The 19,965-nt window shown below is 56.0% G+C and overlaps 1 protein-coding gene across 1 annotated transcript; it reads left to right on the top strand.

Annotated features, from left to right (window-relative positions):
* Positions 1-2,668: 2,668 nt before the first annotated feature.
* On the top strand, positions 2,669-17,355 carry HAAO (3-hydroxyanthranilate 3,4-dioxygenase). Its single transcript, XM_038751448.1, has 10 exons — positions 2,669-2,762; positions 6,132-6,210; positions 10,170-10,253; positions 10,382-10,488; positions 13,106-13,195; positions 13,363-13,406; positions 14,278-14,423; positions 16,031-16,099; positions 16,254-16,336; positions 17,170-17,355. The coding sequence occupies exons 1-10, from the start codon at positions 2,686-2,688 to the stop codon at positions 17,246-17,248; spliced, it is 858 nt and encodes a 285-aa protein (XP_038607376.1). The 5' UTR covers positions 2,669-2,685; the 3' UTR covers positions 17,249-17,355.
* Positions 17,356-19,965: the final 2,610 nt, after the last annotated feature.

The raw sequence follows: 19,965 nt of genomic DNA, 5'->3' as shown, positions 1-19,965 counted from the left end.
CACTTTGTAACCTCCCCAGCGCTTAGAACAGTGTTTTGCACATAGTAAGCGCTTAATAAATGCCATTATTATTATTATTCCACGTTTTCCCTGGACTTTCCCTAGCATTAATGTCTTCTCCTGAGAATTAGTCCTCTTGATTATGTGTCCAAAATATGCTAATCTGAGTCGAGTCATTTGGCCCCTACCCTCAGGCTTTTAATGGAAAAACTCTCGCGCCGTGGATAAAAGCTCCCCGGAGGCTCCGGAGCCGGAGGAGCAGCAGCCACTTGCTTTCTGTGAGACCGTAACTAAGTCACTTCACTGCACCTGTTTCCCCCGCGTCTAGATTGTGAGCTCGTTGTGGGCAGAGAATGTCACTGTTTATTGTAGTATTGTACTGTCCCAAACGCTCGGTACAGTGCACAGTAAGCGCTTAATAAATACGATTGAATGAATGAATGAATCTGTAGAACGGGGATTCAATCCCTGCTCTCCCTCCTACTTATCCATTCATTGGGACCTGATCATCTTGTGTCTACCCCGGCGCTTAGAACGGCGCTTGACACGGAGTAGGCGCTTAACAAATACCACAATTGTGAGGGGAGAGTCAGGGGTGTTGGGTGGTCCTTGCTGTGCCACCGGGGAGTCAGGGGTGGAAAGAGGAGAGTCAGGTGTGTTGGATGGTCCCCGATTTGTTTGCATCCACCCCAGCGTTTAGAACACTGACTGGCACATGGTAAGTGCTTAACATGGTGAGAAGCAGCATGGCTTAGTGGAAAGAGCACGGGTTTGGGAGTCAGAGGTCATGGGTTCTAATTCCAACTCCGCCACTTGTCAGCTGGGTGACTTTGGGCAAGTCACTTAACTTCTCTGGGCCTCAGTTACCTCCTCTGTAAAATGGGGATTAAGACCGTGACCCCCAAGTGGGACAACCTGATGACCTTGTATCTACCCCAGCGCTTAGAACAGTGCTTGGCACATAGTAAGCGCTTAACAAATACCAACATTATTATTATTATTAATTACCATCATTATTATTAATTATTGTGCTGGGTGCTGCCAGGCTAGGCGCTGCTGGGCTCTAAAGTCGGACTGCAAAAGGGCCTTGTGGGCAGGGAACGTGTCTACCATCACTCTTCTACTCTCCTAAGTGCTTAGTACAGTGCTCTGCACATAGTAAATGCTCAATAAATACCATTTCTTGCTTCCTTGATTGATTGATTGGGCTGGGCGCTAGTGGGAGCCCACCCCCACCCAATGTAATGGGAAAGTCTGGAGGCTGGACCCGGTCCCCGCTGGTGACAAGGCTGGGGGCTGGCCTTCAGAGAGCTTGCCCTCCCGCTCCCGGCTGCCAGGATCGGCTCCGGGCTGTGTTCTCCTCGTTCCTCTGCCCGCTCCAGGTTCCCTGAAACCCGACCCCCTTCCCGCCCCGTCTCCACGCCCCTTTCTCCCTCGGCCCCTGACGGTGTGGGAGTCCAAGTGTCCTCGACGGAGGAGATTGGGGCGAGGCCCGGATATCCCCAGACCCGCTCCTCCACCTAGAAATAGGCAGCATGGTGTAATCCATAGAGCACACGGCTGGGAGTCAGAGGATGTGCTCCCTAATCCCTGCTCTGCCACTTGTCTGCTGTGTGGCCTCGGGCAGGTTACTTCACTTCTCTGTACCTCAGTTACCTCATCTGTACAACGGGGACTAAGACTGAGCCCCATGTGGGATAGGGACTGTGTCCAACCCGATTTGCTTGTATCCACCCCAGCGCTTAATGCAGTGCCTGGAACGTAGTAGGCGCTTAACAAATACCACATTATTATTATTATTATTATTGTTATTATTATTACCCCAGCCTGCTCCAGTTTTAGGCAGAGCCTTATCCGGGGCTGGGGGCCAAAGGGGCTACAGGCCTAGTCCGCGGGGGGCGGGGGGTGTTTCAGGCCCTGCGGGGGTGCTGGATCCGGGGCCCCGAAGGGCAGAGTTTCCCAGTGCTCCCCACTCCCGCAGCCTGGATCGGCCCCAGAGGTTCTAGGAAAAAGGGAAACGGAAGCCGGGCCTCTCCTGCTCCCTCCTGATCCTCCCCACTTCCTCCTCCCACCCGGGCCTCCCCACTTCTTCGTCCCCGACCTCTCCCTCCCCGCCCACCTGGCGGAGGGTCGGGGCACGGAACACGGGACACGAAGGGGGCAATTCTGCCTGATTTTGCCGAATTAGCCGGGCCGGCAGAAAGGGGCACAGAATTTTCCGTGTCATCCCACGACCCCGCCCCTCTGGGCGCCTGCCAAGAGTAGCCCAACTGGGTCTGGCAGTCCCTCACCGACCTTCTCCCGCCTCTCATCCCGGTAGGGGCCCACTTTCCAGATGGACAAACTGAGGCCACCTCAGCCCCCGCCACCCTCCGGTCCTGTCCCGCCCGCAAGGCTTCAGACAAGAGCCTCCTCCCCCACGGCGAAGTCCCGGGCTGCCTTAGCCGGCTCTGGCGGGGCCGGAGGTCACCCGGAATGTGCGGACTGGCGGAGGCCGGGACGGACCCGGTGTCCTCGGATCACAGACGGGCGATGCTGTGGGAAGGCCGGCTGGGCCAGAAGGTCACCCGGGGGGATGGGGAGGGGGAAGCCGCGCCCCGCCCCGCCCCGCCCCCCCTTGGTCCTCCCCTCCTACCTGCCCCCTCCAGCCTCCCGGGGAGCCGGGGAGTCCGGGAGCTGCGGACCATGGAGCCGGTAAACGTGCGAACGTGGGTGGAGGAGAACCGGGCGGCCTTCCTGCCCCCGGTGTGCAACAAGCTCATGTAAGGCTGCTCCCCGCACCCCAACTTCAAACAGCCCCAGCGAGACCCCCGACCCGACCCCCTCGCACCCGGGGATCCCCCACCCCAAGAGCACCAAGAACCCCAACTCCCAACCCCCAACCAGTGTCCGGCTCCCAAGACCCCCAAAGACGGGTGCCCCAACTCCAACTCCTGTGCCCGGGCCCCCAAACCCCCAGCACCCGGCACCCCAACTCCAACGCCCCAACCCAACCTCTGCACCCGGGCCCCCAAACTAATTCCCCGCACCCCAACCCCTGCTGGGGGAGAGGCTGCGCTGGATGCTCTGGCTCGCTGCACTCTCGGTTCCTCCCGGGTTTCCTGCCCCGTACCTCCCGCCCACCGAGGGTGGGGCAGTGCCCAGAGGCGCAGGGACACTCGGGTGGGTGGCTTAGTGGAAAGAGCACGGGCTTGGGAGACAGAGGTCGTGGGTTCTAATCCCGCCTCTGCCACTTGTCAGCTGCGTGACTTTGGGTAAATCACTTAACTCCTCTGGGCCTCAGTGACCTCATCTGTCACATGGGGATGAAGCCTGTGGGCCCCAAGTGGGCCAACCTGATTATCTTGTATCTACCCCAGCGCTTAGAACAGTGCTTGGCACATGGTAAGCAAGCGCTTAACAAAAACTAATACTATTATTTATTATTATTGTCCCCCGCCGCCCCCCGATGTGAGCTGGCAACTTCAGCCGAGGTGAAGGGGTGGGGGCGGGGGCGTTGGCACGGGCTCTCGGGGCTTGCGGGAATTCATTTTTATGCAGACAAGCCCCGGGCGGGTTGAGGTCGGACTGAGAATAAAATTCTCAGCCGAGAATGGGCGTTCAAAGGGGGTCGTGGGACCTGGCTCGCCACTGGCTGGGGCTGCCCCGTCCGGAGGCCGGGGAATGGTCGAGATGGTCGAGCCCCCTGTTGGGTAGAGACTGTCTCTATATGTTGCCAACTTGTACTTCCCAAGCGCTTAGTACAGTGCTCTGCACACAGTAAGCGCTCAATAAATACGATTGATTGATTGATTGATTGATTGATTGACTGATTGATTGAGAGCACCCCACTCCCACCCCAGACCGGTCTGGGGGGGAGTCAGGGTCAGGGCGGGGCCGGTTCGGGGTAGGGGAGAGAGGACTCAGAGAGCGGGGGGCTCTACTGCCTCTCAGGAAACAGGGGCTTCAGTTCTAGGTCCTGACGCCCCCCGGGAGGGCAACAGAAGCACGAACTCACCTTCCCCACCCGCTTCTTGCCTCCAAAATCAGTGAATCAATCAATCAACCGTATTTATTGAGCGCTTACTGTGTGCAGAGCACTGTACTAAGCGCTTGGGAAGTACAAGTTGGCAACATATAGAGACAGTCCCTACCCAACAGTGGGCTCACAGTCTAAAAGAGGGAGACAGAGAACAAAACCAGACATACTAACAAAATAAAATAAATAGAATAGATATGTACAAGTAAAATAAATAAATAAATAAATAGAGTAATAAATAGGTACAAACGCCCAGCCCCGCCCTTATAGCGGAGGGGGGGGGGGCGGGGAGGTTCTCCCCATTAAACAGAAGGGCACACCGAGGCCCGGAGGGGCCAGGGCCAAGGTCCGAGGTGAGTGGGGAAGTCAGGGGTCCGGGCTCGGGGCCGAGACCCGGGGGGGCCAGCCCTGCCCGCACCTGCGGACGACGACCGCAGGAAAGCCCCGCCTCGGCCACCCCGTCCCCTGGCCCCGCTGCAAGGCCGCCCCCCCGCATCCCGGGCCCCGCACACCGGGCTCCGTCCCCCTCATCCCGGGCCCCGCGCCCCGCACCCGACTCGGGGCCGCAATCTCGTCTTCACGGGGCAGCGTGGATCCGCCGCTCTGCTCGGGCCCGGGAGGGACCTTAGCCAAAGAGAAGGGGCCGAGCTGCCGAAGGGGCTGGACGGGACAACCGGGACGGTCAGGGGGACGGGATGGCCAAGGAGGACGGGACGGTTAGGGGAATGGGACGGTCGGGGGAATGGGATGGTCAAGAAGGGATGGACGGTCGGGGGACGGGATGGTCAGGAGGACGGGATGGTCGAGAAGGGAGAGACGGTTAGGGGAATGGGGAGGTCGGGGGACGGGAGGGTCAAGACGGGAGGGACGGCGGTCGGGAGGACGGGATGGTCAAGAAGGGAGGGACGGTCGGGAACGGGATGGTCAGGAAAACGGGATGGTCAAGAAGGGAAGGACGGTTAGGGGAATGGGACGGTCGGGGGACGGTTGGGTCAAGAAGGGAGGGACGGTCGGGAGGAAGGGATGGTCAAGGAGGACAGGACGGTCGGGGGGCGGGATGGTCAAGGAGGACGGGACGGTCGGGGGGTGGGATGGTCAAGTTGGAAGGGACGTTCAGGGCAACGGGCCGGTCAGGGGGACGGGACAGTCGGGGAGACAGAGCAGCTTCCGGCCGAGGACAGACTGGGGTGTCTGACGGCTGGACAGTGGCGGGCCTGGCGGGCCTGGCGGGCCTGGCGGTGGAGCGGTTGGACTTCACAGAAGCACGAAGGAAGTGGGCAGGGCGAACCCGGAGTTGCTGCTCCCCAAATCCCACTCCCAGAGCGACGATCCTCACTGAAGCTGGAGTAAGCGCTCAATAAATACGACTGACTGACAATGAATGAAAGCAAAGGCAGGTTCTGAACCAAAAGCGGGAGATTCATCTTTCCCCAGCGGGGCGCGGGAAGCCCGCCGGGCAGCAGGGAACCCCAGCGCGTCCCAGGGGGATTGGGCGGACTTTTGGATGAGCGTTCAGGCTGGGGCACTGGGGGAGAGGCAGGGACGAAGAGGGGAGAGTCGGAGTGTTGGCTGGTCTGTGCTGGGTTACTGGGGGAGTGTCAGGGGTGTCGAAAAGTCCGTGCTGGGTCTCTGGGGAGAGTCAGGGACGGAGAGGGGAGAGTCAGGGGCTTTGAAAGTTCTGTGCTGGGTCACTGGGGGAGAGTCAGGGATGGAGAGGGGAGGAGAGTCGGAGGTTTCGGATGGTCCATGCTGGGTCACTGGAGGAGAGTCAGAGATGGAGAGGGAAGAGTCAGGGACATTGAATGGTCCGTTCTGGGTTACAGGGGGAGATTCAGGGATGTCCAGTGGTCCATGCTGGGTCACTGGGGAGAGTCAGGGATGGAGAGAGGAGGGTCAGGGGCGTTGGGTGGTTCGTGCTGGGTCACTGGGGGAGAGTCAGGGGTGTGGGATGGTTCGTGCTGGGTCACTGGGGGAGAATCAGGGATGGAGAGGGGATGGCCTACCTCTACCCATATGGGTGGGGTCTTTGAGGGTCTGAGGATCCAGGACTGGAAGCCCCGAGACACCATCTTCCCCCTCCCCCTTCCTCAACCGCTCCCCTTTCCCTTCTTAGGCACCGAACGCAGCTCAACATCATGTTCGTCGGAGGCCCTAACCAGCGGGAGGATTTCCACATTGAAGAGGGCGAAGAGGTCCGTATCTCCCTTCCCTTCCCTTAGTCCCCGAGGGCTTACACTGCAGCAGGACGGATCGGGGTTAAACGGGAGCAAATTCCGGTCGGGGACCAGGGCCCGGGGAGGCTGGGTGGACCTGGGTACGGGGTCGGGGGAAATGACTAAGCCTCGGGTGCCCCCTCCTCAACCTCCACTGCCCAAGGGGTGGTAACTCTTTTGCTGGCCATGACAGCAAAATGCCAGGGGGACCCCTGGAGTCCTTCCCCACCACGTCCACCGGCTCTTCTGGTCCGGGGGGCTTTGGTGGGCCACGGCCCGGGCGGGTTCGGTCTAAAAGTCGGAAATCCAGCACCCGCTGGCTCCCCTCCCGTACCGCGCCCCTCCTGCACCACTCCCCTCACGCTCCGCTCCCGCCCTCCGGGATGGGACGGCGGCCTCCACTCTACCGGGCCCTGCGACAGCCTCGTTGAATAATAATAATGATAACAATTATGGTATTTGTTAAGCGCTTACTATGTGCCAGGCACTGTACTAAGCGCTAGGGTGGGTACAAGCAAATCAGGTTGGACACAGCCCCTGCCCCACGTGAGGCTCACGGTCTCAATCCCCATTTCACAAACGAGGTAACAGAGGCACAGAGAAGTGAAGTGATTTGCCTAAGGTCACCCAGCAGACAAGTGGAGGAGCTGGGATTAGAATTTATGACCGTCTGACTCCAGGCCCGGGCTCGCTCCCTCGGTCGCCTCCGCCCCCTCACCCCCTTCCCCCCAAAGCACGGGAGGCAGCGGGGGGCGGGGGGCACCCGGTCCCGTCGATCTGTGCTTCCGAGCGCTATCGCAGCATCAGCAAACAGCACCCGACCGCTCCACCGAGCAGGCAAAGCTCAAAAGTCCACGGCCGCGGGGTCGGGGGGAGGGGGTGGGTCAGCGAGGAGACACGGGCCGGCCGGTGGGGAGGGCGACAAGGGAGGGGAAGGGAGAATCGGGCACGGGGAGGGGAATAGGGGCTGTTGGACGGTCCGTGCTGGGTTACAGGGGGAGAGTCCGGGGTAGAGAAGCAGCATGGCCTAGTGCCAAGAGCCCGGGCTTGGGAGTCAGAGGATGTGGGTTCTAATACCAGCTCCGCCACTTGTCTACTGCGTGGCCTTTAGCCAGACACTTCAATTCTCTGTGGCTCAGTTACCTCATCTATAAAATGGAGCCCCACGTGGCACAACCTGATTACCTTAGATCTACCCCAGGGCTTAGAACAATGCTTGGCACTTAGTAAGCGCTTAACAAATACTATAATGAGAAGCAGCATGGCATAGTGGATAGAGCACAGGCCTGGGAGTTAGAAGGTCATGGGTTTTAATACCGGTTCCGCCACTTGTCTGCTGTGTGGCCTTAGGCCAGACACTTCCTTCTCTGTGCCTCAGTTGCCTTAAGGCTATGATTAAGACTATGAGGACCATGCAGGACAAGGGCTGTGTCCAACCCAATTTGCTTGTATCCAACCCAGCGCTTGGTACAGTGCCTGGCAATTAGTAAGCGCTTAACATCCCCCCCTCGTCCCCCTCTCCATCCCCCCCATCTTACCTCCTTCCCTTCCCCACAGCACCTGTATATATGTATATATGTTTGTACATATTTATTACTCTATTTATTTATTTATTTATTTTAATTGTACATATCTATTCTATTTATTTTATTTTGTTAGTATGTTTGGTTTTGTTCTCTGTCTCCCCCTTTTATACTGTGAGCCCACTGTTGGGTAGGGACTGTCTCTATATGTTGCCAACTTGTACTTCCCAAGCGCTTAGTACGGTGCTCTGCACAAGGTAAGCGCTCAATAAATACGATTGATTGATTGATTAACGAATACCACAATTATTATTATTATTATTAGAGAGGGAAGAGTCTGGAGTGTTGGATGGTCCGTGCTGGGTCCCTGGGGGAGAGTTAGATCTGAATTAGAACCCAGGTCCCCACAGTCTGCCACTTCCCCTCTCTGTAAGGTGTGCCTCCCTCTCTAGTCTGTCAGCACCCAAGCACTCAATAAATTCCACCGACTGGGCCGAAGCTGCGCACAGAGCCGTCCCCGGCCGCTCTCCCGAGGTCGAAGTTCCGCTTGCAGCTCCATTACCGCCAGGTGGCGCCGCAGGCCCGGCTCTGCTCGGCCGGCTGGGCGCCCCGGGGAGCCAGCAGGGGGTAATCAATCAATCAATCAATCGTATTTATTGAGCGCTTACTGTGTGCAGGGCGCTGTACTACGCGCTTGGGAAGTACAAGTTGGCAACATATAGAGACGGTCCCTACCCAACAGCGGGCTCACAGTCTAGAAGGGGGAGACAGACAACAAAACAAAACATATTAACAAAATAAAATAAATAGAATAAATATGTACAAGTAAAATAAATGGAGTAATAAATATGTACAAACATATATACAGGTACATATATATATATATACAGGAGGCAGTGGACCGAACTCTGGGCCGGGCCTGGCCTCGCCAGTTTTGGCGGGATGGGAGGGATGGGAGGGATGGGAGGGATGGGAGGGAGCCCTCCCCACAACTCCAGACCCTGCCCGACCTTTATCCCTGAGCCCGTGCTGTTCTCAGCTACCTCCCTCCCCCCCGCCTCCTCTCCCTGCAACCTTCCCCTGATGCCCACTTTTCCTCAGAACACGGTTGGTCTCTCGTCTCGGCCTCCCCGCTGGTCTCCCTGCCTCCAGCCTCTCCCCACTTCGGTCCGGCCTTCAGGCTGCTGCCCGGGTTACCCCGCTGAAACATCGCTCAGCACACATCTCCCCTCGCTCCAAAACCTCCGACTGCTGCCCATCTCTCTGGGCACCAAGCAAAAACTGTGGCCAGCTCCCTGCGCTAGCTCTCTCCACTCATTTCACCTATGCCGGCGGTCTTCGCTCCTCCCAAAGCCACCTCCTAGACTTCTCTGACCCATTCCTTACATATAGTCTCTGGCAGCATGGCACAGTGGAAAAAGCCCGGGCTTGGGAGTAAGAGGTCATGGGTTCGAATCCTGGCTCCACCACTTGTCAGCTGTGTGACCTTGGAAAAGCCACTTAACTTCTCTGTGCCTCAGTTCCCTCATCTGTAAAATGGGGATTAAAACTATGAGCCCCATGTGGGACAATCTCATCACCTTGTATCCCCCAGCGCTTAGAACAGTGCTTTGCACATTCATTCATTCATTCAATTGCATTTATTGAGCGCTTACTGTGCTTCCCAAGCGCTTAGTACAATGCTCTGCACACAGTAGGCACTGAATAAGTACGACTGAATGAATGAATGCAGAGCACTGTACTAAGCGCTTGGGAAGTACAAGTTGGCAACATATAGAGACGGTCCCTACCCAACAGCAGGCTCACAGTCTAGAAGGGGGAGACAGACAACAAAACAAAACATATTAACAAAATAAAATAAATAGAATAAATATGTACAAGTAAAATAAATGGAGTAATAAATATGTACAAACATATATACATATATACAGGTGCTGTGGGGAGGGGAAGGAGGTAAGGCGGGAGAGGGGAGGGGGAGGAACGCTTAACAAGTACCATTATTATTATTATCCACAAAACCTCAGTCCTCCCTCCTACAAAGTCCTCTTAAAACCCTACCTCCTCCCAGATGTCTTCCTTGATTAATCACCAAAATCCCAAGTCGTTATTAACCTCTTGCACTTTTTTATTTATGGCCATCTGCCGCACTTGTGAATGTCCGCACGCTGAAAGTCACCCCGTCCACCACCCTGCCTCCACTCTACTTCTCTCTCCCCCATTAGGACACAAGCTCCCTGTGGGCAGGGAACCTGTCCCGGGGTTCTGTTGTACTGACCAACCACTTAGCCCGGTGCCCTGCACTCGGCAGGCGCTCAATAAATAGCCTTTCCTCTCTTCTTCTCTCCCACCCGCCCCTCTGCCCCACGACCCTCTCCTTCCCACCTCCTCCATGGCCTACTCCTTCTCGGGCTCCAGGTTTTCTTCCAGCTGGAGGGCGACATGGTACTCCGAGTGGTGGAGGCCGGCCATCATCGGGATATTCACATCCGGGAAGGGGAGGTGAGGCCGGTGCCCAGGGGGTGTGGTGAATGGGCATCGTCGGCGGGGCGGGCAGGGCCCCATGGGGCAGACAGGACTCTGAGTGGGGGGCAGGGTTGGACGGGGCAGGAGTCCCTTCCTCTGGCCAGATGCTGCTGTTACCGGCACGGATCCCGCACTCCCCGCAGAGGTTTGCCCGCACCGTGGGCCTCGTCGTCGAGCGACGGCGGCTGAGCACTGAGACCGATGGGCTCAGGTGAGCAGGGATCGGCCGGCCCCCTCCCCATCCCCGGGGTCCAGGGAGTCAGGGCCTGCTGCTCTCCAGCCGCCTCTGAGGGGCGGGAAGCTGCAGCAGGAGGGACTGGGGCTAGACTGCATGGAAGACTTCCGGCCCCTTCTTCCCCGGGGAAGGCCTACCGGGGGGGTGGGGGGCCATGCCATCAGCCCGGATCCCGTGTGGAGGCAGGGTGGTGGGCGGGGTGACTTCCAGGGCCCTCACCCAGTGACGCGCGGAATAATCAATTCTCTCGGTCGGAACAGGTTTGAATCCGGGGAAGGCGTTGTGATCGGGTGGGGGAGGCAAGAGGGAAAACCAGCAAACCAACCCCAGGCCGGTCAGGTGGGGCTGATTTGACCCTGAGGGGGGCTGGCTGGAATGCGGAGGGGGGACCTGGGCGGGGCTGAATGCCAGGGGTGCCCTCTAGCAGAGCAGGGAAGTTAAGGGAAAGCCAGGATAGATCTGGGCCGAGGGGGAGGCCTGGGCAGAACTGAACTGGGCTGGCCAGATCCATTTTCAATCAATCAGTGGTATTTATTGAGCAGGGTGGAGCAGGGGGATTCGGACCTATGTGCTGGTTCAGGGTGCTGGGGTTCTGATCCTGTCTCTGCTGCTAGGGTGATGTGTGAACGCTTGGGTGGGAGAGAGAGTACACTGAAATGGAGTAGGTATCAATCAATCAATCATATTCCCCCTTTTAGACTGTGAGCCCACTGTTGGGTAGGGACTTTCTCTATATGTTGCCAACTTGTACTTCCCAAGCGCTTAGTACAGTGCTCTGCACACAGTAAGCGCTCAATAAATACGATTGATTGATTGATTGATTTTACTGCGTGCAGGGTACTATACTAAGCACTTGGGAGAGTACAACAATATAACAGACATATTCCCTGCCCACAACGAGCTTACCGTCTAGGGTAGGTGGACATGTTCCCTGCCCTCAAGGAGATTACAGCCTAGAGAGGGAGACAGACATTAAAATAAATTACAAATGGTTATGTACATAAGTGCTGTGGGCCTGCGAGTAGGGTGAATATCAAAGCGTTTAAGGGGTACAGACCCAAGTACCTAGTGTAAAAGTGACCCAGAAGGGAGAGTTTAGACAGGGAAGTGAAAGCTTAGTCAGGGAAGGCTGCTTGGAGGAGATGTGACTTTGAGAAGGCGTTGAAGGTGGGAAGAGTGGTGATCAATCAGATATGAGGTGGGAGGGAGTTCCAGGCCAGAGGGAGAAGGTGGGCAAGGGGTCAGCGGCAAGAAAGATGAGATGGAGCTACGGTGAGTACATTGGCATTAGAGCAGTGAAGTGTGCAGGCTGGACTGGAGTAGATCAGGGAGGTAAGGTAGGAAGGTGAGAAGTCTCTAGAATCCACCTTTATTGTCCGTCCAACATGCTACCACGCTGATCCAAGCACTTACACCCTATCTCACCTTGATTATTGTATCAACTTCCTTGGTGACCTCCCAACCTCCTGTCTCTCCCCACTGCAGTCCATACTTCACTTTGCTGCCTGGATCATTTTTCTAAAAAAAATTCAGTCCATGTCTCTCCACTCCTGAAGAACCTCCAGTGGTTGCCCATCCACCTCCACGTCAAACATAATCCATTCAGTTCTCCCCCTCCTACTTACACCTCACTGATCTCCTACTACAACCCAGCCCATACGCTCCACTCCTCTAATGCCAGTTATTCACTGTACCTCCATCTCATCTATCCTGCTGCCAAGCCCTTGCCCAAGTCCTCCCTCTGGCTTGTAACTCCCTCCCCTTTTATGTCTACTAGTCTACTAGATCTGTTAAATTGTGTTCTCCCAAGCGTTTAGTACAGGGTCTGCACACAGTAAAAGTGCTCAAGAAATACCATTGACAGATTGATAGTCGACAGTCCACTACTCTCCTAATCCTAAAATCACATCTCCTCCAAGAAGCCTTCCCTAAATCCTCATTTCCCCTCCACTCCCTCTCCTCTGCATTGCACTCAGATCTGTACCCTTGAAACACTTGTTACTTATCCCATCCCCAGCCCCTCAGCAGTCCGTCACTTGCCTGCTGTGTGACCTTAGGCACGTCACTTAACTTCTCTGTGCCTGTTACTTCATCTGTAAAATGGGGATTGAGACTGTGAGCCCATGTGGGACAGCCTGATTACCTTGTATCTACCCCAGCGCTTAAAACAGTGTTTGGCACATAGTAAGCACTTAACAAATACCATTATTATTATTATTATTTTGCATGTGTCCTTACACTCTGCTGTTTTCCCCTTTATGTAATTTATTTTAATCCTTGTCTCCCACTCAAGACTGCAAATTCCTTTTGGTCAAGATAGGGACCACTAACTCTATTGTATCATATTCTGCTTAGTGCCATGAGGACAGAAATGTTTAAGGGCTTTAAAACAGATTGTCCGCGGCAGTAGCAACGTAATCAATGTCATTTGCTTTACAAATGTCATTATTATAATTATTATTAAGTGCTGTGGTAGATACAGGATAATAATGTCAGGGTGGTGTAGCTGGGGGTGTGGGCATGTGGGGGCAGCTGGGGCATAAGAGCATAGTTGGGGGGGCAGAATGCCACATGAGTTGCGAATACTTCCCAGGTACTACGTGGGCGAGTCCACGGATGTGCTGTACGAGAAGTGGTTTCACTGCGAGGACTTGGGGAAGCAGCTGATCCCGATCATTCAGGCGTAAGCACCCCCCATCCCTCCCCGAGAGTCCCCCCCCCTCCCCTGCATGGCCTCCGTGGCCTCGCCCGTGTCTACCTCTCTAGGCTCTCTCTTTTGTCCACCCTGGCTGGCCCCTTGGTGGACACCAGGTGATCTCTCTCCCCAACGGGGCTCCTTTCTCCTTCCAGTTTCCTCGACTCCGAACAACACCGCACCGGCAAACCCGACCCAGGTAACTTGGCATTTTCCTTGGGTCAGAGGGCAGAGAGCCCAGTTCAGCCCAGCCCCACCCCGCTGATGGCTTCAGTAGAGGAGGAGGGAGGAGGCGGGGCCCGAGCTCACTAAGGTGGATTCAGGGTCATGAGGGGGTATGGGGGTGCCAGGGACTCAGTTTCCTCTGCCACTGGGGCCTTCCAGGGTGGCAGCAGGGGGATTCTGACCTGTAGGCTGGGTGGCAGGGTGCCTGGGTTCCAATCCTGTCTCTGTCGCTAGGGTGCTGTGTGACCATGGGATGAGCAATGCTCTGCAATGGGTGGGAGGAGATGGTGAAGGGAGGAAAGGCAGTGGAAGCAGTTCAGAGAGACAAAGGGAGCTTCTTCTTCCTTCTTTCTTGCTTCTTCTTCTTCTTCTTCTTCTTCTTCTTCTTCTTCTTCTTTAGATACAAGTTAATCAGGTCCCAACATGGGGCTCAGAGTCAAAAATACGAGGGAAACCAGATGTTGAATCCTCACTTTTGTGGATGAGGGAAATGCACAGAGAAGTGAAGTGACTTGCCCAAGGTCACACAGAAAAAACGTGGTGGAGCTGGCATTAGGACCCATGTCCTGTGAATCCCAGACACTTTCTCTTCCCACTAGACCACACTGCTTCTCATCCTTCCTCAGTGCAGCAGGCAGCTCTCCAGGGACCAGGGATTACCTAGGGGGCTGGGAGTCCTAATGGGGGCATTGGGTGGGGGTGGGTCTTTCTATGAGCAGGACTTTGTCCATCCTGTCTCCTTGCCAGGATAGGGCAGTACTGGGGGTGGGGGGGAGGGGAACGCACCATTCACTCTGTGTGTGTGTGTGTGTGTGTGTGTGTGTGTGTGTGTGTGTGTGTGTCAGACGAGCATTGCAGAGAGACCCCGTTCCCGCTGAATCCCCAGGCGGTGATGGCCCCGTTCTCCTTCCGGTCTTGGCTTGATGCCCACCGTGGGGCCCTCAAGCAGGGGCAGACCTGCAACCTGGTTGGAAACACCTTTGAGACAGAGGTAAATGGCACCGGCGGGCAGAACCGGCCCCAGGCCCAGCATTGCTGCTGCCCCCTGGGAAGGGCTGTGCCAGGGTTTCAGTGTGGGTGTTGGTGGGAGGAAGAAGACTCAGAGGCCGAATCTAAGAAATTCTCAATTCCCTAAACTTTCCATCCTCCCCTTCCCACATGGTAATCACACTTGGGACCTCGAGAAGTCATTTGGTCCAGCCCCTTGCCCCAGAACAGTGGTGGGGAGGTTTGGTGTATCAAAGACCTTACGAGCTGGCCAGTTCAGTGTGGCTCTCAGGGGCTTGGAGCACACATTGGCCAGGGGCCAGCGCCCACTGGCATCCTCAGTTTTCAGTCCTGGCCAGCCAGGTCAGTTCACGCCCAGCCAAGGCTCCAAACAAGTCAGAGGGCCTGCTGGGCTGGGGACAGGACCAGCATGAAACTCGGAGCCCACAGGCTGGGGGAGCAACTGTGGCTGCAAGCCCTTGGGCCAGAAACATCTGGCTCTCTAGACTGTAAACCTCTTGTGGGCACAAAACGTGTCTAGCACGTCTACTAACTCTGTTGTATTGTCCTCTGCTAAGCACTTGGTACCTTGCTCTTCATACAGTACTCAATAAATACCATTGATTGACAGATTGTTGCAGAGTGTTTGGAGACTGGGGTGTGCAAATGGGCAATCTAGGCCAGGAGTTACAGTATGGTTATGTATAGTCTGGGAGTTATGGTACTGAGAGAGTACAGACCTGGAATTATGGTACTGGGTGTGCATAGCATGGGGGTTATGGTACTGTGTGGAGAAGCAGCATGGCTTAGTGGACAGAGCGCAGGCCTGAGAATAAGAAGTACCTGGACTCTAATCTGAGCTCCGCCATGTGTGCTGTGTGACCTTGGGCAAGTTACTTCACTTTTCTGGGCCTCAGTTACCTCATTTGTAAAATGGGGATTGAGACTGTGAGCCCAACCTGGGACAAACAACTGTGTCCAACCTGATTTGCTTAAGGGAAGAAGCATGGCTTTGTGGTAAGAGCACAGGCTTGGGAGCCAGAGGTCATGAGTTCTAATCCTGGCTCCGCCACTTGTCAGCTGTGTGACTTTGGGCAAGTCACTTAACTTCTCTGTGCCTCAATTACTTCATCTGTAAAATGGGGATTAAAGACTGTGAGCACCATGTGGGACAACCAATTACCTTGCATCTACCTCAGTGCTTAGAACAGTGCTTGGCACATAATAAGCGCTTAAGAAATACCATCATTATTATTATTATATCCACCCCAGTGCTTAGTACAGTGCCTGACACGTAGCAAGCACTTAACAAATACCAGAAAAACTCAACTCCTTGATATAAACATAATGTAACCCCAATGTACCTCATTTTAAAAATAGGGATTAAGACTGTGCGTCCCTGTAGGACAGGGCCAACCTGATTACCTTGTATCTACCCCCGTGTTTAGAACAGTGCTTGGCACAGAGTAAGCGCTCAACAAATGCCACGATTATTATTATTACTGTGAAACTTTAAGTACCACAACTGCTAGAATATAAACTGGGAGTTAAAGTACTTGCCTGACTTGGTTCTGTTGGGGCCTAAACGTGACTCCGGCTCTGTTTCCACAGGCAGAAGTCCATGGCCGGGGAGATAGTAAAGGCAGAAAGCTGAATGCAGACATCTGGATCTGGCAGCTGGTGAGTGGGGTCTCCTGGGGTGAGGGGCAAGGCCCAGGGGGAAGAAAGGATCTCACCACTGCCTGGAAATCAGCTGGGAGCCCATTGGATGGTGCCAAACTCATGGCCGGAGGCTGTCAGGGATGGGGCGCTAACCTTTGCTTCTCCCCCTCAGGAGGGCGAGTCCACAGTGACCTTGGATGGGAAGACCCTGAGGCTGAATCCCCAGGATAGCCTCTTGGTGCCAGGGCAGACCCGGTGAGTATCCCGCAGTTGTGATGGGTGGGGCCTAGCCACCCCTCCCTCACATCTCCTCCAGCCCCACAACCCCACTTCACCTCCTAAACTCAAGCCCTGCCCTGGCATTCATTCATTCAATCGTATTTATTGAATGCTTACTGTGTGCACAGCACTGTACTAAGTCTTGGGAGAGTACAATACAACAATAAACCGACACATTCCTTGCCCACAACGAGCTTACGGTCTTGGCGGGGCAGCCGGGGAGGGAGAGACACCAATACAAATAAATAAAATGACAGCTATGTACATTAAGTGCTTTGGGGCTGTAAGAGGGGAATAGCAAAAGGAAGAAGTCAAGGAGATGTTGAAGAGAGTGGGAGATGAGAAAAAGTGGGGCTTCGCCTGGGAAAGCCACTTGGGAGAGATGTACCTTCAACAAGGTTTTGAAGGGGGAGGAGAGCAATTGTCTGTCGGATTTGAGGAGGGAGGGTATTGCAGGCCAGAGGCAGGAAGGCAGTAGGCATCCCTCTCCGCCACGACCCACGATCCACCTCCAGGGCATCCCGTCCCAGAAGAGCCCTGTTTGTGAGGAAAGTTCGCACGTCTTCGGGTAGAAGGGGCATCCAATTCCCAAATTTATTCAGTCGTATCTACTGAGCGCTTACTGTGTGCAGAGCACTGTACTAAGCGCTTGGGAAATACGAGTCGGCAACATAATAGGCACGGTCCCTACCCAACAACGGGCCAAATCTCTTTGAGGTGCCGCCTGATTTGTCAGCCGGCTGCCTGATTTCCGTGGGAGTCAGGGTGGGGCTCGGCCTCCAGCTGGCTCTCCTCCCCCGCCCGCGCAGGTTTGACTGGGCTCGAGCCGAAGGCTGCATCGCGCTGTCCGTGGCTCAGGACCCCGCCCGCAAGAGACCCTACCCCTGACACACCCCCCCCCCTCCCGCCCTGAGACCCCCGGGCCGAAGCCCGGGACCCCCCGCGCGGACAAGAAGTTTCCGCCCCTTCCTCGGGGCACCTGAATAAAAGGAATCAAAGACGATTTGTGGATTTGAAATCTCTTTGGCCACGTTAGAAGACGTGCTTTTGGGGGCTTCCCAGGAGGGGCCCCGTGCGCGGGGGGCTCGTTCGCGGGCCCACGTCATCCCCCGGGCCTGGAATGCCCTCCCTCTGCCCATCCGCCAAGCTCGCTCTCTTCCTCCCTTCAAGGCCCTACTGAGAGCTCACCTCCTCCAGAAGGCTTTCCCAGACTGAGCCCCTTCCTTCCTCTCCCCCTCGTCCCCCTCTCCATCCCCACATCTTACCTCCTTCCCTTCCCCACAGCACCTGTATATATGTATATATGTTTGTACATATTTATTACTCTATTTATTTTACTTGTACGTATCTATTCTATTTATTTTATTTTGTTAGTATGTTTGGTTTTGTTTTCTGTCTCCCCCTTTTAGACTGTGAGCCCACTGTTGGGTAGGGACTGTCTCTGTATGTTGCCAACTTGTACTTCCCAAGCGCTTAGTACAGTGCTCTGCACACAGTAAGCGCTCAATAAATACGATTGATTGATTGATTGATTGAGAGCGGGAGCCTCCGGACTCCACTAGAGGCTGTTTGCAGTGGAGAAGCCTGTCGGCCATGGGCCTCGCCCCACTTCCCCGCAGGCTCAGGAAGTGGTGAAATGTCCGCCCGTCCGTCCCGCCCCGGGGTACTCCTTTTTATTTATTTGGGTTTTTTTTTTTTACTCGTTTTCCGTGGCTACGTGATAAGGGGAAGGTTGTGGGGAGGGTCAGTCAGGGGACGGGACACCAGATCATCGGGCGCAATCGCCACCGGGGTGGCCACATCCTCACACCCTTCTAGACTGTGAGCCAGCTGTTGGACAGGGACCGTCTCTATATGTTGCCGACCTGTACTTCCCAAGCACTTAGTACAGTACTCTGCACACAGTCAGCGCTCAATAAATACGATTGAATGAATGAATGAATCCTCGGCAGGAAGAGTCTCCCCTCTTGGTAGAGGCTACAGAGGCCCCCCCGAAGGGCCGACACCAGCCCCGACCGCAGAACGAGGATGCAGGCCCCGGAGGTGGCCCTCGGCCTGTGTAACCTGAGCAAGAACCCGGCCGTGTCCGCCTTCCTGGAGCCCGCACTGGGCCTGGAGTTGGCCTTCGGGCTGCTGAGCCACGGGCTAGCGCTGGTCATCTTCAGCTTCCACACCCGTCAATGGGTGGCCAATACCGTCTACCTGGTCAGCCTGGTGGCGGTGGCCGACATGCTCCTCCTGGGCGGCCTGCCCTCCTGCGTCCATTACTACCGGCGGGGCGAGTTCTGGTGGTTTGGCGATGCCTTCTGCCATGCCAACCTGTCCCTGCTGTCCGCCAACCGCACGGCCAGCATTGTCTTCCTGACGGCGGTGGCCGGGCACCGCTACTTCAAGACGGTGCGGCGCTGGTAGCTGGGGCTACGGGGCCCATGCTGGGCGCGGTCCTGGCTGCCTTTACACCCTACTTCCTGCCCAGCCTGGCCCTGGCCTGCACCGCCCAGCAGGTCACCACTGAGCTGTTCCACGTCTCGCTGGCCTTCACTTACCTGAACAGCATGCTGGACCCCCTGCTCTACTGCTTCTCCAGCCCCGCCTTCCTTCTCCAAGCCCGGGTGCTGTTCGGGGGTCTCCTCGGGGGTCGGCAGGCGGAGGTGGGGCCCGAGGACCCCGGTGGCAGCATCAGCGACACCCACTACTTGGTGCCAGCGTGGGGCCCCCACCGGGCCTCCGCACCTTCGGACCCCCATCTTGCCCCCCGGATCCCACCCTCCCCATCCCCAGGATCGCCAGGATCCCATCTGCATCCCCTTCCCCGCTCCCGCCCTGAGCCCTGGTCTCGGGGCCTCACGCGCTCTCTGTCCCTCGTACCCCCGGATCCCAGCCTTCCCCGAGCTGGAACTGGCGATCTGGGTGGGTGGGGCGCTGGAACGGAGTGGACCTAGGGGAGAGGTGTGTGTGGGGGGGATGAGGTTCCCGCACTGACCACGGGAGTGGACCCTCGCCCCATCTTGCGACCTCCCCGGAAAGCTGTCCTTGGGCCTAACAGATGGCCGTACTGACCAAGGCCTGGGTGACTAGGTTCGGCCCTGGACCCTGAACAATGGACACCGTGAGCAGCATCAGTGTGCAGGCAATGCAGACCATGCTGCCCCTGCCCCCTGCCCAGCCCCTCCTCCCAGACCCCAGCGAGACAAACCAGTCTGAAACCGCAGCACCAGAAACGGAGGTTAGACTCTAGGGGTTGGGGGGTAAGGGGAGGATGGAGCGAATAATAATAATAATAATAATGGTATTTGTTAAGCTCTTACTATGTGCAAAGCACTGTTCTAAGCGCTGGGGGGATACAAGGTGATCAGGTTGTCTCGTGGGGCTCACAATCTTAATCCCCATTTTACAGATGAGGTAACTGAGGCACAGAGAAAAGTTAAATGACTTGCCCAAAGTCACACAGCTGACAAGTGGCAGAGTCGGGATTACCTGAACAGCAACAGTTTGGGAGATCTGCCTTCCCCTCCCCTCAGCCTCCACCCCCACCCCAGTGCACCCTCCCCGCGCTTAGAAGCTGCAGGCTCAGAGGAGCGATTGAGAAGTCGAGATAAGAAAGT

Source organism: Tachyglossus aculeatus, chromosome 9 (assembly GCF_015852505.1).
Source record: "Tachyglossus aculeatus isolate mTacAcu1 chromosome 9, mTacAcu1.pri, whole genome shotgun sequence".
NCBI classification, from domain to species: domain Eukaryota; kingdom Metazoa; phylum Chordata; class Mammalia; order Monotremata; family Tachyglossidae; genus Tachyglossus; species Tachyglossus aculeatus.
This window is presented reverse-complemented; position numbering and strand designations above follow the sequence as displayed.

What these genes read in the sequence shown, in the direction of transcription:
- HAAO (XM_038751448.1), top strand. Translation starts at nt 2,686, where the DNA reads ATGGAGCCGGTAAACGTGCGAACGTGGGTGGAGGAGAACCGGGCGGCC. An exon ending in ACATTGAAGAGGGCGAAGAG is followed by an intron (nt 6,211 to 10,169) that starts GTCCGTATCTCC and finishes CTCGGGCTCCAG; the next exon opens with GTTTTCTTCCAGCTGGAGGG. An exon ending in GAAACACCTTTGAGACAGAG is followed by an intron (nt 14,424 to 16,030) that starts GTAAATGGCACC and finishes CTGTTTCCACAG; the next exon opens with GCAGAAGTCCATGGCCGGGG.